The sequence below is a fragment of the Carcharodon carcharias genome, chromosome 10, assembly GCF_017639515.1.
Source record: "Carcharodon carcharias isolate sCarCar2 chromosome 10, sCarCar2.pri, whole genome shotgun sequence".
NCBI lineage: Eukaryota > Metazoa > Chordata > Chondrichthyes > Lamniformes > Lamnidae > Carcharodon > Carcharodon carcharias.
Window position 1 is genome coordinate 145,690,168 of NC_054476.1, and position 27,127 is coordinate 145,717,294.

The following is a 27,127-nucleotide window of genomic DNA, read 5'->3' on the forward strand; positions in this document are numbered from 1 at the left end:
GTCAAAATGGGGAAAATGTACCAGCTGCCATTTTGAAATGTCTTCAGTGTGGTGGGAACAAACCACACAAACAAGAATACTCAGCAAGGGGGAAAGATTGCCAGAACTGTGGGAAAATGGGTCATTTCAAAACTGTCTGGTCGCTCGAAAATGCTGGCAGCCTGTAAAAAGAGAGAGAAAACTTTAAAACAGAGACATGCATAGGAAATGGATGAACTGCAATCAAAGGAACTAACCTTCCTGGAGGAGGTAAATGATACTGAAAACAAATATCCGAGTATTAAACTTGAAGTGGATGGACACCCACTAGTTTAAACTAGACACAGGAGCAGGGGTTTGTATTTCATCAGATGAAGTCACATAGCTCAAACAGATTACATTGCAAACTTCATCGATCAAATTACAAGGTCTTGGTGGGACTACTTTAAATGTGAAAGGCAAATTCATGGCAAAGCTGATTTATAAAGATCAAGAAATCCTCGAACCTCTCTGTCATTCAAAACCAAGAGTGCCCTCTACTAAGCAGGGAGGCAGGCCTGAAACTGAAATTAATCTATGAAGTGGATGAAGTTGCTGATGTGAACTACAGCAGTATATTTCAAAATGAATTTCCAAAATTGTTTACAGGCCTAGGGAAGTTAAAGACTGCGTACCATATCACCCTATGAGCTGATGCTAAACCAATACTCTCTTTACACTGAGGAAAGCCCCTCACCCATTCTTGGACAAAGTCAAAGATGAAATTGAAAATATATAGCAGCAAGGGGTTAGCTCACCAGTCACCATGCCAACAAAATGGCATTCAGGAATGATTATAGTCCCAAAGCCAAATAGCTCTACAATAACCTGCATGGGTTTAACTCAACTAAACAAATCAATGGAATGTGCAATCCACCCAATAGCATTAGTGGATGAGAGTCTTGCCAAATTAGCCAAAAGCACTTTATTTACCAATTTGGATGTGAACAGTGGATTTTGGCAGTAGCCTCTGGACAAAGAATCCAGATTTTTGACCATATTTACAATGCCATTTGGTTGTTATTGTTTCAATAGATCGCCCTTTGGAATAGTTTCCGCTAATTTTCCACAGAACAAGGTCTCAGCCAAGAATGCATGGAAGGAGCAATATGCCATATGGGCGACATACTTATTCATGGCTCTATGAGAGATGAGCATGATCGCAGAGTCAGAGCAGTCTTGAGAGTCTTACAGGATGCAGGCCTAACATCGAATGAAAAATGTGAATTTGCCAAACCTAAGATCAAGTTTCCAGGGTAGTACTAGTACAAGCCACTGGAATTGCAGTTGATCCACAAAAAACGAAAATAATCAGAGAATTTCCACACCCAGGAACATAACTGAGCTTCAAAGATTCCTTGGGATGGTCAACCAAGTGGGCAACTTCCTACCAAATTTAGCAGAGGTCATGAGCCCTGGAGACAGTAGTAGCAGGTGCATCATCTGCAGGTCCGAGGCAGTTTTATTTCAAGTGCAGAGAGACGGTAAGCATAGGTCAGTCTACTATGCCTCTAGGTCACTGATAGAAACAGAACATCATGATAGAAAAAGAAGCATTGGCAGCAACCTGGGCGTGTGAAAAATTTTCAGACTATGTTATGAGATTACATTTCAAAACTGAAACAGACCATAAACCGAAGATGCCGCCCAGAATCCAGCGGTTCAGATTAAGATTGATGAGATGACTTCATCACAGAGTATATACAAGGAAAGTATCAAATAACTACTGACACACTGTCACAAAAACCATTAGAAGGAACCAAACAAGAGGATTTACATTTTGTCGAGGAGGTTGAAGCATACAGATCCTTAATCACTCAGCACTTACCAGCTATTGCAAAAAAGTTGCAGGAAATAAAACAAGCCCAGAAATGAGATAAAGAATGCCTCCAAAGCCAAGAGTATTGTCTGGAAGGATGGCCAGCCTACATCCGCACTAATCCAATACTGCAGCAGTACTTTGAATAGTGCATGCACCTCACAGTCATTAACAACTTACTAGTTTTCAACGAGAGAATAGTCATACCGAGAACACTTCGGTTTGATATTCTTCAAAGCCTTCACCAAGGTCATCTAGGAATAGCAACATGTAGTGCAAGAGCACAGCAATCAGCCTGTTAGCTAGGCATTACAGGCTCCATGGCAGAAATTATTTCTAACTGTCTTTCTTGAGCTGTAAACAGCCGAGAACAAAAAGAACTACTATTACCTTCTACTTTTCCATGAGGGCCTTGGGACCACCTGGGAAAGGACTTGTTTGAATTTAGGAGGAAACCCTTCCTAAATCAAACCTTGTCATTGATTACTATTCATGGTAGATTGAAGTAAACAGATTGTTTGGTATCACAGCAGAAGCAACCATCCAATCCCGCAAGAGAATTTAAGGAACACATGCATTCCAGACTTTGCAGTGTTTGACAATGGGCCACAATTTGCTAATGAGCTGTTCCACAATTTTGAAACGAAAATTATTTTGTTCATGTAACCAGTACACCTCGCTATCCTCAACTGAATGGAGAAGTTGAGAGAGGAATATGAACTGTTAAAGATTTATTGTAGAAAATTGAAGACCTTCATCTAGCTCTTCTGAGGTATTGAACCTCACCACTACAAAATGGTTTCTCACCATAAGAGTTAGTTATGGATAGGAGATCGAGAACACAGTTTCCATCTCTAGAACAAAAACTCAAGCCCAATATTATGAGAGTATAAAACAACCTAAGGAAGAACAGAGGCTCGGAAATTTAATAAGAGGCACAGTTACCAGAGCTGAAGCCTGGAGAAAGAATATGGGTACGAAACCAACAGAAAGAAGGCACAATCATTGAAAAAATCTCTCCAACCAAGATTGTACCAGATTGGGCCAGAGCAGGGTATTATAAGGAGAAACTGCAGAGCCTTAATATCCTTGGAGAGAAAGCCAATAGAAACTTGGACTTACTATTCAGATCCTGATGAAGAAGAAGAAAGACTTACCACAAGTTCTACAGCCACCCAGGAGAAGAACACTCAAACCGACAGAAGGGAGAAGGTGGAATATCCTCCACCTCAAGATCAGAATGAGATCAGGGAGGTTGGTCAAGGCACCTCAGAGACTAGCCCTGTGAAGTCTGAGACTTTGTGGGAAGGTGTAGGAGGAAGTAAATATGATAAGGATAAAGACTTGGGGGGAGATGTAAAGTAAAGGATTCACATCAGAAGCATACACGATGCTGATGTAATAATGATGTCAGATCACATGACTGAGAAGCGAGATCTGAAAGGTGGAGAAACTCCAACTTTGTGTAAAGGTTGAAATGTGTAAATACTTGCTGTAAATAAAGAATAATGGTTTTGAGAAACTACAGACTCGAGCAACATACTTTGGGAGAATAGATAATCTCCAAACCCCCACCTAGACACTGACCGCACAGAACAGTTATAACCTCTCAGTTCTGTTATTAGTGACTTAGTCTACTCATCTTAATTTGAAATTATATAACTTAATCTGAACCAAAATTGTTTATGTTGTTCTTTTCAATAATTTGAATTTTTTCAAGGACAATTAACAGTATAGTTTATTACTGCATCAATGTTTAATGTATTCCAATGAAATGTCCTTGTCTCCTTTATTAGCATTAAGCAATTAAAAGAGATCATAGTGATGCATAGTTTAAGCACTTATACATTAGTTACAAAGGTTTTAAATGTATATTATTTAAATTAACAGCAAGATTGAGGCTCAATGGAAGAACTTGGGTTAGTGCGTCCATTGACTCTTTCATTCAGTATTGGAGTTCCTACTTTATTTGTGCATGCTGCCTTTGGTATTTGATCTATTAATTGTGCTACAGCAAGAAGCATTTTAAGGTCAAAAGTAGAAATTTATCTTTGGTACCTTCTCCTCATAGCCGGGTGAATAAAGGCAATGCCAGGTACAGTGAAAATCCATAAAAACCATCTAGTCCTATTGTTTAATTCTTGGTTTGTGCTATATTTAAAAAGTATGTGTATATATCTCCTTGGCCTGTGGGTGTTGATGACAAGATAGCACTCAGTGCCCACCCCTAGTTGCTGCGCAAACATTAAAAATCAACTGCATGGTGTGTGAGATTGGAGTCACATGTAGACCAGAAGAAGAGGTGGCAGATCCTTTCCTGAAGAGCATTAATGAACTAGTTTAGATTTTTACACAGTCTGGCAGCTCTCATGATCGTTTTTTGCTGGTGCCACATTTATTGAATTCAGTTGTACAAATTACTATGGTGGGATTTGAGCTCCTTACCACTGTGTGGCTAACCAATACCATGCTTCAGTGTCAGCTGATCTCATCAGGGGGTTGCAGGGATATGACAACACAGCACCATCTCAAGGCTTGCATCTGATGATGCACATGGTGGTCTTTAGGTGAGCGCCTCAGGAGGGAGCAGCACATCTTTACTTGGTACAACACTGCTCTTTAAGCTAAGCTGCCACTGATAGCAGAATTGTTAGTTAAATGCACCATTAGGTATACTGGGACTGAAACCTATTACTATGGTGTGTGGTTACTTTATATTTGATCACTGCAGACAAATTGATAGATGTTAATGTCTTCTGTTATTTTTAGTTTTCTTTTCATCAGTTGTATTTTTCCTCTCAGGCATACACCGGCTCACCTCCAACAGATGAGAAGGAAAAAATAGTCTGGGTTCGTTTTGAAAAAGCTGATATTAATGGTAAATGCACTGCTTTCTTTTCAATAGCTATTTTCTCCCATTTATCTGATTGAAATAATATCACTAGGATTCCTGCAAACCATGGTTTGTGTGTATACAATATCCAGACACAGCTACTGTGTAGGTGCTCTTTTGTTTCAGTAGGATTTCAGTGAAACAATAATGGTGGGTGGGTAGAAATGTTCATCCCAGGGCTATTTGAAATAAAAAACACACCGAACATACAGCTGCAGAACATTTGCTGCAGAACACAGATTTTGATTGGTGGCAGTGGTGAAGCAAGTTCAGGTGAGAGTATCATATGAGAATGATATTGGCACAACATTGGAGGTGTAATGCTGATTAGTGTATCCATTAACTGTAACATTCAGTACTGCAGCTCTTATTTTAATTGTTTTTGCTGTCCTTGTTATGTACTCTATGCTAATAGTGCTAAGGCAAAAAATTAGATTAATGTCTTGGGTCAAGAATTAGAATTTACCTGTGGAAGCCTTCCTTTTGGATTACTGAGTAATGGCACTGCTAGTATTAAGCCATACAGGGCATTTTTTTATTCATAGTCAATACTGTACATTTGTACAACACAAATGCCAGGCAATGACCATCTCCAAGAAGAGAGAAACTTAACAAGCTCTATTTGACATTCAACAACATTAGCATTGCTGAATCTCCCACCATCAAAATCGTGGAGGTTACCTTTGACCAGAAACTTAACTGGACCAGCCATATAAATACAAAGGCAGATCAGAGGCTGGAAATTCTGTGGCAAGCAACTCACCTCCTGACTCCCCAAAGCCTGTCCATCATCTACAAGGCACAAGTCAGGGATGCGATGGAATACCCTCCACTTGCCTGGATGAGTTCAGCTCCAACAACACTCAAACTTAACACCACCCAGGACAAAGAAGCCCGCTTGATTGACACACCATCCAACACCTCAAGCATTCACTCACTCCACCACCAGTGCACAGGAACATAGGTCTTAAGAGCAAGAGTAGGCCATTTGGCCTTTCAAGCCTGCTCAGCCATTCAGTAAGGTCATAGCAGACCTGATTATGCTATCAGTTCCACTCTCCTGTCTGCCTTTCGGAACCCTTGACTCCCTTGTCCATCAAAAATCTGCCTAACTTCATCTTGAATAAATTCAATGACCAACACTCCACTGCTCTCTGGGAAAAAGAGTTCCAAAAAGAAAAAGAGAAAAAAATTCTCCTCATTTCAGTCCTAAAAGGGAGATCTCTTATTCTTAACCCGTGCCCCCTAGTTCTAGCCTCCCCAACAAGTGGAAAAATCATCCCCACATCTACCCTATTAAGTTCCCTCAGGATTTTATATGTTTCAATAAGATCACCTCCCATTCTTTGAAACTGCAATGGGTATAGGCCCAACCTGTTCAGCCTTTCTACATAAGATAAGCCTTTCACCCCATGAATGAGTTGAATGAACAGTGACAGCAGTGTGTACTATATTGAAGGTGTACTGTAGCAACTTTGCCAAGACTCCTTCAGCAGCACCTGCCAAACCCGCAACCTCTACCTCTGAGAAAGTCAAGGGCTGCAGACCTTCCTACTGTTCAGCCCAAGCCTGAATGTTATCCAGATCTTGTTGTATGCGAGCACCAACTGCTTCAGTATCTGAAGTCTCTGCTTCAGGATGGTGAAGGACAAGTTTAAATGAACATCAGGAAGTATCTCTGCACAAAGCTGGAACATATTGTAGAAAAAGAAATATGCAGCTGACCTGTAGGTAAACATGTGCCCTGTTCCAAGCATAATGAGCCAACCTGTTTCAGTTCACTCCAACAATTTAACATTCTTGACCCTGGTTTAACTGTTAAGTGGAAATATGATCCAAATGTAGTTTTTCTTAGTGAAGTTGAAAGAACAAAATAAACTGCTTGTACTTCTAATTAAAAATAGTGGAAATGCCCAGTTTGTTTATCAACAATAACGTGTTAACATATCATTGTTAGAACATCTGTTTTGAGATTAGACCAAGATGGTTAGATAAGATCTTTCATCAGTTCTGAGAGCCCACAACCTGAAATGCTTGTCTTGTCTTTTTCTTAATAGATGCTGTGTATTTCCAGCATCTTCTGCTTCTGTTAAAGTATTTCACAGTCCTTGATGTTTTGATCACTGACATGTTGCAATGATGCTATTCAGTGATCAGCCACAACTTCTGCATATATTTTGCATAAAACAATTTGTTTTTATTATTCGTTCATGGGATGTGGGCATCGCTGGCTAGGCCAGCATTTGTTGCCCATCCCCAATTGCACTTGTTCAGAGGGCAATTGTGACTTTCAGAGGGCATTGCTGTGGGTCTGGAGTCACATTGTAGGCCAGACCAGGTAAGGATGTCAGATTTCCTTCCCTAAAATTAGTGAACTAGATGGGTTTTTACGACAATTGGCAATGGTTTCATGGTCACCATCAGACTTTTTTAATTCCAGCTTTTTTTTATTGAATTCAAATTTCACCATCTGCCATGGTGGGATTTGAACCCTAGTCCTCAGAACATTACCCTGGGTGTCTGGAATACTAGTCCTGTGACAATACCACCGCCTCCCCAGATTATATATTTGATTTAGTTGAAGCAAGAATAGCTAAGTGGGTTGAGGGAGAAAAATATTATGAGTTCAATATATGTTTATAGGGAGTGAATAGAATTATTGTTCCAAGCATAATATTTCTCTGCAAACTTGAATTTAACCAAATGTAATTGATTTAGCATTATTCCAATTTATACTTGTGCAGCATCTTTAACATAGCAAAATGTCCCAGGCCATTTTAATAATAAGGAACTGAATGCTGATGTGACAAGGTTTTCTTTTTTATGGGAAGGCAATACAGAATTTGGTGAAGAATTATTAACAGCACTGTGTGGTAAATGAGAAGGAAAATCCAAAGAGCCCCCTCCCCCACCCCGCCTCTTGTCTCTATGGTAAAATATACATGCGAGTTTTGATTGCCTTTCAATTTACAAAAGAATCTTCAAATTTGTGGCCTAATGGAGACTTTAGGTCCAGAGCCACTCTAGAAACATTCTGTTAATGTCACTGGTGAGAAGGGTCACCATATATCCTGGAGCCATTCCATTCATTTTAATGGGCTGCATAACCTTGGACCTCCCTGGAAGCCTCCCCTAAGCTAGGAAATGTGCTACCAGTTGTCTGAGCTCCATGTTCTATGGTTTTTACAATTGATGTAAACTGTAACAGGCTCCATTGGGAAATGTAAAACTCCCACTTTTATGTATCAGCAGCTGGAACCTGTATTCAGCAAATGTACTTTAATCTAATCAGTTTTCACAATGCAAGTCACTTTTGTGGAGAGTAGCTTTTTATTGTGTGTTTTTTGGGAGTTCCTTGTACCAATTGCATTCAAAAGAAAGTTGAGTTTCTCAACAAAGAGCTATTGCTGCTGCTTATTTATAGTAGCATGGCTACCCCTAATGAATCACGACCTGTGTATAGCAGTATTTATGGCTGCTTTTTATAAGACGGTCAGCTGCAAATGCGTGGATCTCCCTCCATTGTTTGCATTCAACAGTATATTCGCTCTTGCGCAGGGTACCAATGTGGATATACAAATGTTGGATTAAAAGAGCTGATTTCAAAAATCATTTGCTGGCATTTATTGCCCATCTCTAATTGCCCTCATTCAGAAGGCATCTAAGAGTCAACCACGTTGCTGTGGGTCTGGAGTCACATGGGAAGGACAGCAGATTTCCTTCCCTAAAGGGCATTAATGAACCGGATAGATTTTTATGATCAATTAGACTTTTAATTTTAGATTTTTATTGAATTATTTATTGAATTCAAATTTCAACATCTGCCATGGTGGGATTCAAACCTGGGTTTAAATACTAGTTCAGTGACAATACCACTGTGCCACTGCCTCCCCGAGGTCTGGGCTAATGCCTGGACGCATAAGTTCAAATTCCACCATGGCAGCTGAGGAATTTAAATTCAATTAATTAAATAAATTTAGGATAAAAAGGCTGGAATCAGTAATGGTATGTACAAACCCATCTGATTTACTAATGACCTGCAAGGAAGGAAATCTATCCTTACTTGGTCTGGCCTGTAGGTGACTTCTTCCCAGCTGCAATGTGGTTAACTTTTAACTAACCCCTGAAATGTCCCAGAAAACCACTCAGTTGTATTCAAGAGGGTAGCTCACTACCACTTTCTCGAGGGCAGTTAGTGATGGGTAGTAAACGCTGGCTATGCCAGCAACACCCACAATCCATGAATGGATAATAAAAATAAATTAAAACAAGTTGCTGGTTTCAAATCAGCTCATGGAGCTTGCTTTCCCTAGACAGGAACAGTGAGATTATGCAGCCTAAAATCACCCTATTATTCTAACTGCAATAACAATAAAAACTTGTAGTCAGACCATGCCCCAGCCTGCTTTACAGAGAGGGGAGAGAAGATGAGTAAAATAGATGAGAGAACAGGTGATGGAGAGTTAAAGGCACCATATAAATGCTATTTGTTGCTGCTTGTTGCCAACATTACTCCTGAACCAGATCAATTGGTCATTATTGTTGTTCAAGGATGCAAAACTTTGCTGTGTGCAAAATGGTTGCACTTTATGTTTGCAATGATTGTGTTTCAAAAAAAATTGTGTGTATAGTATGAGTGTATGTTCTTTTTTTGATAGGTGATCAGGAGGAATGCTTACTGGGCATTTTGGGGAGAATTGTGTAAAAGGTGGTGTTAGGATGGGGTCTTAACAGTCGCTGTTAATCCCTTTGCAGATCTTGCGAGGAATCCAGAGTATCATGAGATGAACAATGCTGGAAATGACCCCCCGTTGCTGCTGCTTATCGGATATGCAGATGGAATGCAAATTTGGAGCATCCCTGTAAGTCATTGTTTATTCTTCGTTTTTTAGAGAAGTCAAATAAATCTGTTGCCATGTAGGTTTCACTGTTGCATATTTTTATTTATACTAATTTGGTAACACTGTTAAAAGGTTGTATGTTTAGGCCTCCTTACATACTTAAGCATGTAATGGAGGCTGACACTTCAACGCAATACTGAGAGGATTGTTGCACTTAGAATAGGTGCATTGTTCTGGCTCCACATTCCAAAAATTATGCAGAAGAACAACAAGATATAAACAACATAAAAAGTCCCAGGGCACTTCACAGGAGCATTTTTAAACAAAGTATGACAATGAGCCACATAAGGAGATATTAAACTAGATGACTGAAAGCTTGGTCAAAGAGGTAGGTTTTGAGGAGAGTCTTAAAATGAGAGGCAGTGATGTGTACGGAAGAAATTCCAGAGCTTGGGGCCCAGGCAGCTGAAGGCACAGTCACCAATGGTGGAGCGATTAAAATTGGAGATGGTCAAAAGGCCATCAAATGAACTCTGATATCTTGGCGGGTTGTGGGCTGGAGAAGATTACAGAGATAGGGCGTTATGATCCCAGCTGAGGTTATGCCTGGACAAGCCTAATCCCAGCTTGACAGATCCTAACTTTTATTTCTTTGTTTAGATATGTGGAGAGTAGCTACTGAACAGAGTTACAGGAGTCAGCTGATGAACTTTTAACAAAAGCATAAAACGTATATTAAACAAGAAAACTTGAACTATATTACAATACTCCTTCACCCACAACTATACTTTTGCAGATATATACAGATTTGTAAGGATAACACAAGTTACAAAAGCTATCTTATACCCTAATGTCCACAGTAAGTACACAGTCCATGTAAACCCATGGCACCCTGTGGTCAGACAGACCACACTAAGAAACCAAGTGACAGATGCCACCTCAACCAGATGCTGTGGATCTCTCCTCAACTTCCCCCAGATGCTTGTCATACCATGAGCTAACCGGTCTCACTGAACTCTGTCTTTCATATGAGGGTTTCCAATCTCAACTCCCCAAGGACTCACCTTGGAATCTTCTCCCAAACCATCGCTTTCTCTCAGACACCTTCCGCAAGGGTTCACCTCCAGGGTTTCAAACTCTCCTTCTGATGTTCCTCTTTCCTGGGTCACCACATGTATTCAAGCTGTCTTCCATGCATTCTATCTCACCAACTCAGCTGTCAACAGCACCACTGCTTCACATGCCCTTAGCAAAGAGTTACAGACCTTCAGTTGTCTCTTTGGACCTTCTTGCCTCTAGCAAGCTGTTCTCACTTTAAATCTGCTTTCTGCTGCTTTTGTCTCTTTAAGTCTGAAGCTTGGAACCTTTCTCTCTGCCCCTCATTCTAAAGTTCACATAACAGGACCTTTCCAGGTTCCTATCCTTCATTTGATTAGAAGTTCTTCTTGGGATTTACCCCTGTTCCACTCCCCTGGATTTTGGGGTCCTTTCTTTAGCTTGGGACATGCTATCTGTCCCCTTCGCTCAGTCTCTCCTGCCAGTTACTTTCAAAACCAACTGAACTCAAACAGCTACCAAATCAAAGCTGCTGTTTCTCTTCTGTGTTTGTGGGAAGGACTTGTCTCTCTGGACTTCTGTTGCTAGGAAACAGCACTGTTTGTTTTCCTACTCTTGTTTGTTTAACTTAGCTTACAGTCATAAAACTCTCATTAGAAATGCAAGCACCCTTTTAAAGTGAAACTAAAACTCAATTTGACCTTTCTTAACACACAAATACAGAAATACAAATCAAACTTAAACTTTAAAGCTAAACCTCATTACTGACACCTAAAAATACCAATATAACTTCCTTTAACTATCTCTATTTCCTAACAAGGCAGTGGTGAAGCCATTGAGAGATTTGAAAATAAGGATAAGAATTTTGAAGTCATGATATTGCTTGACTGTGAGGTCAGTGAGCGCAGGGGTGATATGCGAACAAAACTTGGTGTGAATTAGGACATGGGCAGCAGAGTTTTGGATGACCTCAGATTTACAGAGGGCAGAATGTGGGCAACCAGCCAGGATTGCACAGGAATTGAGGTTATTTGCCTTGAGGTTATTTGGGCCACACACCCTAACCTATTCCTCTGGCCTAATGATTTATTCACATATTTTTCATTTCTTTTTCTGGGGCTGAATATTACACACCCCCACTGGTGGGTTTGCAAATGGGGGACCAATAAGATTCTCAGGGTGGCCTGCCGGGGAATGGGCGAGGCCTAGGGTGTCCATTCTCATGCCGGTTGAGGCCCTTAAGTGGTCTATTAATGGTTAGCTGAGGTTCATAAGTGCCGCTTCCTGCCAGACTTTTGAGATTCGCAGGTGGAGGCCAGGTACAGGGTAGAAGCTCAGCAGGTCAGCTTGCTGGGCCTTGAGCGGGAAAGGGGTGGGGAGGGGGCCCTCCATAACTGGCCCCTTTTCCCAATTGGACCCCCCCACACAAGTTCTGCCCCCATGGGTGCTCTCTCCCCAACCCCACACACCTTCACTGCCCCCCAGGCCCCTCCATCAAGATGGGAGGGATCCGACACTTAGACTCGTTTGACTGCCTGTAGTCCCAGTGGTGGTCACCACTCCTGGTGGTACAGCTGGGACTTTAGAGTTGCTGGCCAATCAGAATGCCTCTCTGAGGCATGACTTCCTTCCTGAGTAAGGTACGCAAGACTTACCTCCAGCTAATTAACACGCCTGGGAGCGTTAAATGGCGGTTGGGCTGCTGACATCACCCCCGCTGACTCTGCCGGTGGCAGGGCAGGAAACCCCGCCACCTGTTAAATTCTGTCCCTGTTATTACTTTACATGTTTTAGTTTTTGTTTTACCTGTTGTACCTAAAACACAATTTCTGACTTTTACTCTCTTCCCCTTTTAGTTTTGTTACCTTATTCACCTCTGCCCTCCTCTCAATTGGTAGGTAAAATCCATGTGACCGTCCTTATGACTGTCCCTTGCTAGGACCCTTATCCCAGCCCAGGTTAGATGGAGTCTGCCCTAATGGTACAGTTCCTTTCTGTCCCTGTAGCGGTCCCTGTGTCCCATGAGCTGGAATCTTTCTTTCCGACACTACTCCTTCAGCCATGTGTTCACCTCTCTAATCTGCTTATCTCTACACCAATTTGCATGTGAGTTCCAGAATAGAAGGATATGCTGATCGGGTAAGATGAAGCGGGTTGGGAATAGGCTAGTGAGCGGCATACACACCAGTTGGACCAAATGGCCTAGTTATCTGGGGTGCCATGTTTTGGCTGTGAATATTAAACCGAGGCCAAGTCTGCTAGCCATATAAAAGATTCCATGGCACTGTTTGTAACAATTCTCCCAATGTTTTGGAAACAACTACCCTATCAACCATCACTTCCAAGAAGAGGTATTTGGTTATTCATTTTGTTACTGATTGTAGGACCTTAATTTAAGCAAATTCGTTGCTGGGCTTGCCATTCTAATTGAATCTGCTGTTTGCAAAAACACTTGGGATGTCCAGAAGACTTGATGAGGTGCTATACAAATCTAATATCTTTCATTTGTTTGCTTTTTCCCTTTTGCTCCAAGTGACTTGGGATGTTTTTTTCATTATCATCTACTCCCTGGTGTGCTCTGGACTGAACTGTATCCTCCAGAGCATTTACCGTGCAGTCTGATTCATTTGTGAATGAATCTGTTGAAAATGAATTTGCCTTAAGGACACATTTTGCCCATGTGCTGCATCCATTTATATCACTAAAATCTCTGCATGCAAGATGTTCCGACCATGTTTTTCTCTTCAGAAAGAATGTTCTTGGATGTGATGGAAAAACCCCAGAAACACAGGCCATTTGAAATTAAAAACAGAAAATGTTGGAAATGCACTGAGCATTGTTCAGCATCTGAGGGAAAAGTCAGGTTCCTCCTTTCGGTGGGACCCTATATCTAGTGAAAGGCTAAGTTTTTGAGTGAGACCCATCTGAACTCATTCAGATGCTAATTGATCTGCCTTGAGTATTTCTTGATGTGTTTTCTGAGGTGTGAGAAAAGATCTGTGAGGATGATGTTGTTGCCAGAAAGCTCCTAAAGAGTGTTTCCCTCTCTTTCTCTATCTGTACGTCTATATGAACTCAGTGAAGTATTGAATTACTTTTGTAGAAATCCACAATTATCCCAAACAACTGCTGCATTTGATCACTTTTGGGTATTAAAGAGTTTGAAGTACATAAGTAACCATATCTTTGTAATATCATTTATGCAAAGGTACTTTAGGAATTCTGATGTTTCTGCGTTTTTGTTTTATTTTCATCCATTATAATTTAAAACTTTCTTTCTTTTGGGTATCCCTGTGGCAGGTGCAGTTCTCTAATGGCGAAGTTGTTTCTTTTCCTGATCCTTTTGCAGCACTGTTCTAAATGTCTCTTTTTTGCTCTTTTCCCTGTTTTTACTTTTTCTTTTGAGCTCCCACTCTCTGTCTCTCTCTTTCTCAAATATCATTATCCATCAATGTTCTTTGTAAGCTGCGCAGTCATGCGGCAACCCAAAATCTTTGCGCAGATCTTGCATAAGTCAACCCCTTTAATTACTGCACAAAACATTTTAAAGGGCGTGTACTTAAGTAAAGAACCCACGCACTCCAGAAAAAATAAGAGGAACCGTTGATGTCCACACAGTGTGTTCTGCAGGGGTACCTTTAAATTTGGAGCTCACCCTCTGGGGAATTTGAAATGTGGAACCACATCTAACTATTGTGTAGTGCATGACACTGGAGCTCCAGCTGGTTTTAATTCACTTTTATTTCTTTAATAATTAATTCCTTGGCTAGTCAGTTTCATTGAAACACTTCTCTTCCGCCAGCTTTTATCCCATCTGCTCTGTGGTCTACCTTGGACTCAATTTGAAAGAAGTTGAGCCAATTTCCAATAGCCTCAGCTGGGTTGACCAAATGGTAGCATCCTTGTGGTGATGTAAGGAAATGGTTCCCACTTTTTCTGTCAGTGATACTCAGAACTGGCTCAGCACAGGGAAAGAAGTCTCTTATCCATTGAGAAAGAGAGTTTGCTCGGAAGGTATGTTTCAAGGGCAATTCAGCATGATGCATTTTAGGTGCACTAGTTAAATGTATCCATAAGAAAGAAGTTCAGAGTCAGTCTTTTGCCTAAATGTTTTGTGAATAATACTTTTAGTTGCTGGGAAAATTCTTCATTGATAAACTGATAACATTTTATAAGTGGGAATAACCTATCCAGGAAAACTTTAGCTATGCCAGGTTGGACATCTCCAGTGTTTTGGAGGATCTTTGCTTGAAGTTCTTTGCAATTTCCTAAAGGAAATTGTTCGCAAATAGATGGAGAAAAACAATATCAACAAATTTGAAAACCATCCCAAGAGTGACCCTCCTCAGCCAGAGGCTGGTTCAACTGCGAAACTGGGAGGCAGTGGAATTGTGGTAATGTCACTGTAGTAGTAATCCAGAGGTCCAGGCTAATGGCTTGGGGACATGAGTTCAAATCCCACCATGACAGATGGTGGAATTTAAATCCAATTAATAAATGTGGAATTAAAAGTTAGACTCAGTAATGGTGACCATGAAGCCATTGTTGATAGCCGTATGGTTCACTAATGCCCTTTCGGGGAGGAAATCGGCCATCCTTACCTGGTCTGGCCTACATATGACTCCAGCCCTCAACAATGTAGCTGACTTTTAACTGCCCCCTGAACTGGATGAGCAAGCCACTCAGACTTTGTAGTAGTTTGATACACTAAGAAAGGAAGGAAACCACCTGGCACTGAACTAGGCAAAACCTGCCCTCTTGACCCTGCAAAATCCTCTGTACTAACTTCGTGGGGCTTGTGCCAAAATTGGCAGAGCTGACTAGTTAAGCAAGAGCCTGACATATTCATACTCACAGAATCATACCTTACAGACAATGCCCCAGCCACCACCATCACCATCCTTGGGTATGTCCTGTCCACTAGAAGGGCAGACCTACCAGAGGAACTGTATAAAACACTGGTTAGGCCACTGCTAGAGTATTGTGTGCAGTTCTGGAATCGGCATTATAAGAAGGATGTGATTGCACTCAAGAGAGTGCCAAGGAGATTTACCAAAATGTTGCCTGGGCTGGAGAGTTTTAGTTATGAGGAGAAATTGGATAGACTGGGATTATTTCCCTTGGAGCAGAGGAGATTGAAGGGGGACATGATTAAGGTGTATAAAATTACAAGGGGCATAGATAGGGTGGACAGGAAGGAACTTTTCCCCTTGGTGGAGGGATCAATAACCAGGGGGCATAGATTTAAGGTAAGGGGCAGGAGGTTTAGAGGGGATGTGAGAAATAATTTTTTTACCCAGGGGGTGGTGGGAATCTGGAAGTCGCTGCCTGACAGGGTGGTAGAAGCAGAAACCCTCATAACATTTAAGAAGTATTTGAATGTGCACTTGCGATGCCATGGCATACAAGGCTATGGGCCTAGTGCTGGAAAATGGGATTAGAATAGTTAGGTACTTGTTTGACTGGCGCAGACTCGATGGGCTGAAGGGCCTTTTTCTGTGCTGTAGACCCCAATAACTCTAGGAGGCTCCACAGTGGTATACAGCCGGGAGGGAGTTGCCCTGGGAGTGCTCAACATTGACTTCGGATCCCATGAAGTCTTATGGCATCAGGTCAAACCTGGGCAAAGAAACTTCCTGCTGATTATCACCTACTCATAGAGTCATAGAACGAGACAGAACAGAAACATGCCCTTCGACCGTCGTGTCCATGTTGGCCATCAAGCACTTATCCTAATCCAATTTTCCAGCACTTGGCCTGTAACCCTGTATGCTTTGGCATTTCAAGGGCTCATCTAAATACTTCTTAAATGTTGCATAGGTTCTTGCCTCTAGCAACCCCTGAGGCAGTGTGTTCCAGATTCCAACCATTCTCTTGGTGAAAAAGTTTTTCCACAAATCCCCTCTAAATATCCTGCCCCTTACCTTAAATCTATGCCCCCTGGTTATTGACACCTCTGCTAAGGGGAAAAGTTTCTTCCTATCTACCCTATCTATGCCCCTCATAATTTTGTATACTACTATCAGGGCCCCCTCAGCCTTCTCTGCTCTAAGGAAAACAACCTTAGCCTATCCAGTCCCTCTTCATAGCTGAAACGCTCTAGCCCAGGCAACATCCTGGTGAATCTCCTCTGTGGTCTCTCCAGTGCAATCATTTCCTTCCTATAACATAGTGACCAGACTGTACACAGTATTCCAGCTGTGGCCTGACTAGCATTTTAAACAGCTCCAACATAACTTCCCTGCTGTTACATTCTATACCTCGGCTAATAAAGGCAAGTATCCCATATGCCTTCTTAACCAACCTATCTAGCTGTGCTGCTGCCTTCAGTGATCTATGGACATGTACACCAAGGTCCCTCTGATCCTCTGTACTTCCTAGGGTCCTACCATTCATTGTGTATTCCCTTACCTTGTTCGTCCTCCCAAAATGCATCACCTCACACTTCTGAGAATTAAATTCCATTTGCCACTGCTCTGCCCAGCTTACCAGCCCATCTATATCTCCTGTAATCTAAGGCTTTCCTTCTCACTATTTACGACACCACCAATGTTCATGTCATTTGCGAACTTACTGATCTTACCTCCTATATTCATGTCTAAGTCATTAACGTGTGCTCCAAACAGCAAGGGTCCCAGTACCGATCCCTGTGGTACACCACTCGTCAGAGGCTTCCAATTGCCAAACCAACCTTGGACCATCACCCTCTGCCTCCTGCCACGAAGCCAATTTTGGATCCAATTTGCCAAATTGCCCTGGGTCCCATGGGCTCTTACCTTCTTGACCATTCTCCCATGCGGGACCTTGTCAAAAGCCTTACTAAAGTCCATGTAGACTACATCGTGCACTACCCTCATCTACACAACTAGTCACCTCCTCGAAAAATTCAAATCAAATTTCTTAGACCTGATCTCTCCTTGACAAAGCTATGCCGACTATCCCTGATTAATCCCTGCCTCTCCAAGCGGAGAATAATCCAGTCCCTCAGAATTTTTTCCAATAGTTTCCTCACCACTGATGTTAGACTTGCTGGCCTGTAATTACCTGGTTTAACCCTACTACCCTTCTTGAATAATGGTACCACATTAGCTGTCCTCCAGTCCTCTGGCACCTCTCCTGTGGCCAGACAGGCTTTGAAAATTTGCGTTAGCGCACCTGCAATCTCCTCCCTTGCCTCACATAGCAGCCTGGGATACACCTCATCTGGACCTGGGGATTTATCCACTTTTAAGGCCCGTCAAAACTGTTAATAACTCCTCCCTTTTAGTGCTATTTTGTTCAAGTACATCACAGTCCCCGTCCCTGATTTCTACACTTACATCGTCCTTCTCCACAGTGAATACAGATGAAAAGTAATCATTTAAAACATCACCTACATCCTCCTGCTCCACGCACAGATTTCCACTTTGGTCCCTAATGGCCCCTAATCTTTCCTTGGTTGTCTTCTTGCCCTTAATATATTTTCCTTAATCTTGCCCGCCAATGTTTCTTCATGCCCCCCCTCTTCGCTCTCCTAATTACTTTTTTAAGTACCTCCCTATGCTTTCTATACTCCTCTAGGGCTTCCACTGTTTTCAGCCCTCTGTATCTGCCATAACCCTCCTTTTTTGTTTCCTTATCCAATCCTCTATATCCCAATACATCCAAGGTTCCCTGGACTTGTTGGTCCTACCCTTCACCTTTACGGGAACATATTGGCCCTGAGCTCTCACTATTTCCTTTTTGAACGACTCCCACCGGTCTGATATAGACTTTGGTACAAGTACTCAAATAAAGCCTTAAACTTAAAAACAAAAACGGAGCAATCACATTGCTGGGAGCGTACTATAGGCCCCCAAACAGTCAGAGAAATAGAAGAGCAGATATGCAGGCAAATTTCAGATAACTGTAAAAATAAGGGGGTAGTAATAGTGGGGGATTTCAACTTCCCCAACATTAATTGGGTTAGTCATAGTGTGATAGGTTTGGAGGGAGCGGGATTCTTAAAATACATCCAGAAGAGCTTTTTAAGGCAGTACGTAGAAGGTCCTACACGAGAGGGGGCAGTCCTGGACTTAATCTTAGGGAATGAAGCAGGGCAAGTGGTAGAGGTATCAGTGGGGGAACATTTTGCAGATAGTGATCATAACTCCATTAGATTCAAGGTTGTTATGGAAAAGGACAAGGATGGGCCAGAAATCAGAGTTCTAAATTGGGGAAAGGCCGATTTTAATAAGGTCAGATATGATTTAGCCAGAGTGGGAGCAGCTACTTTTAAGTAAACCTGCTTCAGAGCAGTGAGACTCATTCAAGAAGGAAATAGCGTACAGGGCCAACATATTCTAGGAGAGACAAAGGATGAGACCAACAAATCCAGGGAACCCTGGATGTTGAGGGATACACAAGATTGGATAAAGAGAAAAAAGGAGGCTTGTGGCAGATACCGAGGGCTCAAAACAGCGGAAGCCCTGGAGGAGCTTGGAATGTGTAGGAGGGATCTTAAAAAAGAAATTAGGAGAGCAAAAGAGGGCATGAAAAGACATTAGCAGGTAAAATAAAGGAAAATCCAAAGTTATTTTACAGGTACATTAAGAGTAAGAGGATAACTAGAGGATAACTTGCAGTCTGTCCGCAAGCATGACCCAGACCTCCCTGTCGCTTGCCATTTCAACACACTACCCTGCTCTGATGCCCACACGTCCATCCTTAGCCTGCTGCAATGTTCCAGTGAAGCTCAATGCAAACTGGAGGGACAGCACCACATCTTCCGACTAGGCACTTTACAGCCTTCCGGACTTAATATTGAGTTCAACAACTTCAGATCGTGAACTCTCTCCCCCATCCTCACCCCCTTTCCGATCCCCCTTTTTCCAATAATTTATAATTTAAAAAAAAATATTTTTCTTTTCCATCTTATTTTAAAATTTATTTCAATCTATTGTTTTATCTCTATCTTTTAGCCCATTTCGATTCCTTCCCCCCACCCCACCCCCACTAGGGCCATCTGCCACTTGCTTGTCCTGCTTGCTACCCTTAATGTCCCCATTAGCACATTCCTTAGATAATATCACCACCGTCAACACCCCTTTGTCCTTTTGTCTATGACATCTTTGGCAATCTCTTCTTTGCCTCCACCTATCACTGGCCCTCTATCCAGCTCCACCTGTCCAACCCCACTCTACCAGCTTATATTTCACTTCATTTCTCTATTTCCTTAGTTCTGATGAAGAGTCATACGGACTTGAAACGTCAACTCTGTTCCTCTCTGCAGATGCTGTCAGACCTGCTGAGTTTTTCCAGCTATTTTTGTTTTTGTTTCAGATTTCCAGCATCCGCAGTATTTTGCTTTTAACTAGGGAAAGAGTAGGGCCCATTAAGGACCATAGTGGTAATTTGTGTGTGCAGCCGGAAGACATAGGTAGGGTTCTAAACGTATGCTTTGAGTCAGTGTTCACAAGTGAGAGGGACGATGTGGATATGGAAATCAAGCAGAAGGACTGTGATATTATTAAAGAAATTTGCATAGAAAGGGAGGAGGTTCTAAGTGGTCTGGCAGGCTTAAAAGTAGATAAATCTCCAGGCCTGGGTGAAATATATCCCAGGCTGTTGAGTGAGGCAAGGGAGGAGACTTTTCTGGCCATAGGAGAGGTGCTAGAGGACTGGAGGACAGCCAATGTGGTATCATTATTCAAGAAGGGAGGAACGGATAAACCAGGGAACTACAGGCCAGCCAGTCAAACCTCAGTGGTGGGGAAACTATTGGAAGCAATTCTGAGGGACAGAATTAAACTACACTTGGAGAGGCAGGGATTAATTAAGGACAGTCAGCATGGTTTTGTTAAGGGGAGACTTTGTTAAGGGGAGGTCATGTCTGACCAATTTGAACTTTTCGAAGAGGTGACAAGTTGTGTAGATGAGGGCAATGCATTTGACGTAATCTACTTGGGCTTCAGCAAGGCTTTTGATATGGTCCCACATGGGAGACTGATAATGAAGGTAAGAGCCCATGGGATCCAAGGCAATTTGGCAAATTGGACCCAGAATTGTCTGAGTGGCAGGAAACAGAGGGTGATGGTCGAGGGGTGATTTTGTGACTGGATGCCTGTGCCCAGTGGGGTTCCACAGGGATCAGTGTTGGGTCCCCTGCTATTTGTGATATATATAAATGATTTAGACTTGAATGTAGGAGGGTTGATCAGTAAGTTTACGGATGACACGAAAATTGATGGGGTGGTAAATAGTGAGGAGGACAGCCTTACATTACAGGAGGATATAGATGTGCTGGTCAAATGGGCTGGTCAGTGGCAAATGGAATTTAATTCGGATAAGTGTGAGGTGATGCACTTGGGCAAGACAAACAAGGCACAGGAATACACGATGAATGGTAAGACCCTGGGAAGTACCAAGGATCAGAGGGACCTTGATGTGCATGTCCACCAGTCCCTTAAGGTAGCGGGACAGGTAGATAAGGCGGTTAAGAAGGCATATGGGATACTTGGCTTTATTAGCCGAGGCATAGAATATCAGACCGGGAGGTTATGCTGGAACTGTATAAAACACTGGTTTGGCCACAGCTAGAGTATTGTATGTATTCTGGAATCCGCATGATAAGAAGGATGTGATTGCACTAGAGAGAGTGCAGAGTAGATTTACCAGGATGTTGCCTGGGCTGGAGAGTTTTAGTTATGAGGAGAGATTGGATAGACTGGGGTTATTTTCCCTGGAGCAGAGGAGTTGAGGGGGGACCTGATTGAGGTGTGTAACATTATGAGGGGCATAGATAGGGTAGACAGGAAGGAACTTTTCCCCTTGGTGGAGGGATCAATAACCAGGGGGCATAGATTTACGGTAAGGGGCAGGAGGTTTAGAGGGGATGTGAGAAATAATTTTTTTACCCAGAGGGTGGTGGGAATCTGGAAGTCGCTGCCTGAAAGGGTGGTAGAGGCAGAAACCCTCGCAACATTTAAGAAGTATTTGAATGTGCACTAGCGATGGCATGGCATGCAAGGCTATGGGCCAAGTGCTGGAAAATGGGATTAGAATAGTTAGGCACTTGTTTGACCGGCGCAGACTCGATGGGCCGAATGGCCTTTTTCTGTGCTGTATACCTCAATGACTCTAGACATTCCCAGTCCACTTTGGCCAGAACCTGCCTTATCATATTGAAATTGGCCTTCCCCCAATTCAGGACACTTATTTCCAGTCCATCTTTGTCTTTTCCCATAACTACCTTAAATCTTACAGAGTTATGGTTGCTATCCTAGAAATGCTCCCCCACTGATGCTTCTACCACTTGCCCAGCTTCATTCTTGAAGATTAGGTCCAGTACTGCCCCATCTCTTGTAGGACTTTCTGCGTGCTGGCTCAAAAAGCTCTCCTGGATGCACTTTAAGAATTCCGCCCCCCTCTTAGCCTTTTGCACTAAGACTATCCCAGTTAATATTGGGGAAGTTGAAATCCCCTGCTATTATTACCTTATTATTTTTACACTTCTCTGAGATTTGCCTACATATCTGTTCCTTTGACTCCCCCTGGCTGTTTGGGGGCCTATAGTACATGGACAGTAAATTGATTGCTCCCCTTTTGTTTTTAAGTTCAACCCATATGGCCTCATTTGAGGAACCCTTGAAGATACCATCCCTCCTTACTGCAGTACTTGACTCCTTGATCAATAGTGCAATGCCACCTCTTTTATAACTCCCTCCCATCACGCCTGAAACTTCTATACCCTGGAATATTGAGCTGCCAGCCCTGCCCTTCTCTCAACCATGTCTCTGTGATAGCACCAATATCATATTCCCATGTGTTAATCAATGCCCTCAATTCATCTGCCTTACTTGTAAGACTCCTTGCATTTAAATAGATGCAGTCCAACCTTGCATTATTCCTTTGTGCCTTAACAGGTCTATATTTGCTCTGCCTTCCAGATTGACTTAATTTCTCTTCTATATTTGGCTGTGCATCACCCCCTACTGCCTCTCTACTCTGTATCCCATCCCCCTGCTAAATTAGTTTTAAACCCCCCCCCCCCCACCCCCACAACAGCACTAGCAAACCTCCCGGCAAGGATGTTGGCCCCATTCCGGTTCAGGTGCAACCCGTCCGACTTGCAAAGGCCACACTTTCGCCAGAAACAGACCCAGTGAACCAGGAAAGTAAAGTGCTCCCTCCTGCACCATCTCTTCAGCCACGCATTCATCCTCTCTATCCTCCTATTCCAAAACTCATTAGCACGTGGCACAGGGAGTAATCCAGAGATTGCACCCTTTGAGGTTCTGCTTTTTGATCTGCTACTTAGCTCCCTAAATTCTTGTTGCAGGACCTCATCCCTCATTCTACCTATGTCGTTGGTACCAATGTGAACTACGACCTCTGACAGTTTGCCCTCCCCCTTCAGAATACCCTGCAGCCCTTCTGTGACATCCTTGACCCTGGCAACAGGGAGACAACACACCATCCTGGAGTCACGTCTACAGCTGCAGAAGCACCTGTCTGCACCCTTCATTATTGAATCTCCTACCACTATTGCTCTTGCACTCTTACTCTTTCCCCCTGGTGCAGCTGAGCCACCACCGTGCCGTGAACTTGGCTCTGGCTGCACTCTCCAGAGGAAGCTTCACCCTCACCATTTTCTAACACAGAAAAATGGCTCTTGAATGAGATGCACTCTGGGGCTTTCCTGACTGACTACCTGCCTCCCTTCTTCTGACTGGTGATCACCCATTCCCTATCTGACTGCACTTCCTTTGGCTACAGAGTGACCACATCTAAAAACAGGCTATCCACGTAACCCTCAGCCTTGCAGATGCACTGCTGTATCTCCAGCTGACACTCAAATTGAGAAACCTGTTGCTCAAGCTGGTGGCACTTCCAGCACGTGGTCATCCAGACTGCAAGAAGTGTCTAAGAATTCCTACATGCTGCAAGCCGTACAACACATGGGACTGAGCTCCCTTGTCATGCTTTTTGTTTGTTTTTAATTAAAAATTAAAAAGTTTCCTTAAAACTTAAGCCAAGTAGGAAAATATTTAGTTTTTCTTAAAAAGAACAAATTCTGAGACTCTTACTTTCTGTAATGTCGCTTTAAAGTTGAAAATAAAACCTTACCCATTACCTATCAATCAGCTCTGTCCCTTGTCCTGATGTCACTCGGTTCGAATTTCAGCGCCACTGAGTGTCTGGTTGAGAACCGGCTCCCTCACAGGCAAACTCCGCTCCGCTTTTTATACAGCCGCTCTGCTCCCTCACAAATAAATCCCCACTCTTTATACAGCTGCTCTGCTCCCTCACAGATAAACTCCTGCTCTTTACTACCTCCCCATAGCTGATGAATCAGAACTCCTTCATGTTGAGCATGAATTGGAAGAAACACTAAGGTTGGCTAGGGCATAGAATGTACTCTGGGTGGCACAGTAGCACCACTACTGACCGAGCCAGCTGAGTTCTAAAGGAAATAGCTGCTAGACTGGGTCTGCAGCAGGTGGGGAGGAAACCAACACAAGGGAAAAACTGACTTGACCTTAATCTACCTGTCTCAGATGCCTCTGTCCATTACATTGTTGGTAGGAGCGACCATTGCATAATTCTTGTGGAGACAATGTCTCGCCTTCAAAATATATCGTGTTGTGTGGCACTAGCACAGTGCTAAATGAGATAGATTTCGAACAGATTTAGCAACTCAAAACTGGGCATCCATGTGGCGCTGTGGACCATCAACAACTGCAAAATTGTATTCAACCATGATCTGTAAACTCATGGCCCAGCATATCCCCCATTCTACCATTACCATCAAGCCAGGGGATCAACCCTGGCTCAATGAAGAATGCAGGAGGGCATGCCAGGAGCAGCACCAGGCATACCTAAAAGCGAGGTGTCAATCTGGTGAAGCTACAACTCAGGACTACTTGCATGCCAAACAGCATAAGCAGCAAGTGATAGACAGAGTTAAGTGATCCCACAACCAACGGATCAGATCTAAGCTCTGCAGTTCTGCCACATCCAGTCGTGAATGGTGGTGGACAATTAAACAACTCACTGGAGAAGGAGGCTCCACAAATATCCCCACCCTCAATGATGGAAGAGCCCAGCACATCTGTGCAAAAGATAAGGCCAGAAGTGCCGAGTGGATGATCCATCTCGGCCTCTGCCGAAGGTCCCCATCATCACGGATGCAAGTCTTCAGCCAAATCGATTCACTCCACATGATATTAAGAAACGGCTGAAGGTACTGAATACTGCAAAGGCTATGGGCCCTGACAATATTCCGGCAATAGTACCGAAGGGTTGAGCTCCAGAATTTGCTGTGCCCCTAGCCAAACTGTTCCAGTACAGCTACAACACTGGCGTCTACCCAGTTATCTGGAAAATTGCCCAGGTATGTCTTGTACACAAAAAGCAGGACAAATCCAACCCAGCCAATTACCGCCCTATCAGTCAATTCTCATTAATCATGTAAAGTAATTGAAGGAATCATCAACAGAGCTATCAAGTGGCACTTACTTAGCAATAACCTGCTCACTGACACCCAGCTTGGGTTCTGCCAGGGCCACTCAACTCCTGACCTCATTGCAGCCTTGGTTCAAACGTAGACAAAAGAGCTGAACCCCTGAGGTGAGGTGAGAGTGACTGCCTTTGACATCAAGGCCGCATTTGACCGAGTGTGGCATTAAGGAGCCCTAGCAAAACTGGAGTCAATGGGAATAGGGGAAAAACTATCCACTGGTTGGATTCATACCTAGCACAAAGGAAGATGGTTGTGGTTATTGGAGGTCAGTCATCTCAGCTCCAGGACATCACTGCAGGAGTTCCTCAGGGTAGCGTCCTTGGTCCAACCATCTTCAGCTGCTTCAACAATTACCTTCCTTCCATCATAAGGACAGGAGTGGGAATATTCGCTGATGATTACACAATGTTCACCATTTGCAGCTCCTCAGATACTGAAGCAGCCCATGTCCAAATGCAGCAAGGCCTTGGTAATATCCAGGTTTGGGCTGATAAGTGGCTAGTAACATTCACCCACACAAGTGTCAGGCAATGACCATCTCCAACAAGAGAGAATCCAACCATCGCCCTTTGATGTTCAATGGCGTTACCATCATTGAATCCCCAACCACCAACATCCTGGGGTTACTATTGACCAGAAACTGAACTGGACTAGCCATATAAATACTGTAGCTACAAGAGCAGGTCAGAGGCTAGGAATCCTGCAACAAGTAACTAACCTCCTGACTCCCCAGAGCTTGTCCACCATCTACAAGGCACAATTCAGGCGTGTGATGAACAGTCCCCACTTAACTGGATGATTGCAGCTCCCACAACACTCAAGAAGCTTGTCACCATCTAGGACAAAGCAACCCGCTTGATTGGCACCACATCCAGAAACATTCACTCCCTCCAACACCGACGCACAGCAGCAGGAGTGAGTACTTTCTACAAGGTGATGGGATTCCTGTGGAGAATAACTCACGTCCTGACTCCCCAAAATCTGTCCACCATCTACAAGGCACAAGTCAGCAATGTGATGGATTACCCTCCACTTACCTGCATAAGTGCAGCTCCAACAGCACTCAAGAAGCTTGACGTCATCCAGGACAAGGCAGCCCACTTGATCGGCACCCCATCCAGCACCGCCTTAAACATTCACTCCCTCATCACTGATGCACAGTGGCAGCCGGGTGTACCATCTACAAGATGCACTGCAGCAACTCAGCAGGGCTCTTTTGAAAGCACCATTCAAACCGGCAACATCTACCACCTGGAAGGACAAGGGCAGCAGATACGTGTGAATAACCACCAAGCTCCCCTCCAAGCCATTCACCATCCTGACTTGGGACTATATTGCCATTCCTTCACTGTTGCTGGGTCAAAATCCTGGAACTCACTTCCTAACAGCACTCTGGGTACACCTGCATCACATGGACTGCAGCGGTTGAAGAAGGTGGCTCACCACCACCTTCTCGTGGCCAATTGGGGATGGATAATAAATGTCTAGCTGGCGATGCCCATATCCCGTAAATGAATAATAAAAAGAACCTAGTGGGTTGCTTAGCCTCTAAAGCTAAATAAATTAACTTTAGAGATCAAAGAAACTGTTCACTTGCTTAAGTTTGTGAGTTAGAGAAATAGGAAGAATCCTAACTCTGAAGAACTCTGGTTTCACCCCAGTAGCAGAATTGTTTAGATTTTCCTATTGCTGTTTCTGACCCAACCGTCTGTGACATTGAGATTCAGATCTTTAAAAGCAAGGGACTACACACTGTCAAATTTAGGGATAAGAAAGATTGATCAGAAAGCATCCTTGGTTGAAAGGAATCAGGTCTTTCGATCACTAAATATTCTTATCAGTCAGGCTATGTCATTGATAACCATTTCACTATTGGACCTAAAATCTTGTAGCTTTTACTACTGATCCTTTTAAAGTTTTCAGTTATAAGTGTAATCCTGTGGAGGAGTCCGTTAATCATTTAGGGAAAAGCTCAGAGCAGTGACAAAATTAATATGCAAATTAGAAGACCTTTCTAA

At 43.0% G+C, this 27,127-nt stretch overlaps 1 protein-coding gene across 5 annotated transcripts in view; it reads left to right on the plus strand.

Moving 5' to 3' along the window:
* The window catches only part of bcas3 (BCAS3 microtubule associated cell migration factor), a 1,011,809-nt gene that overhangs the window by 30,751 nt on the left and 953,931 nt on the right, over positions 1–27,127 (plus strand). For 3 of the 5 annotated variants that reach the window (XM_041197205.1, XM_041197207.1, XM_041197206.1), the window contains exons 4-5: positions 4,640–4,715; positions 9,486–9,592. In XM_041197205.1, coding sequence (XP_041053139.1) covers positions 4,640–4,715; positions 9,486–9,592 — 183 coding nt within the window. The remainder of the gene's footprint in view (positions 1–4,639; positions 4,716–9,485; positions 9,593–27,127) is intronic. The other 2 variants (XM_041197208.1, XM_041197209.1) reach the window with 1 other exon arrangement.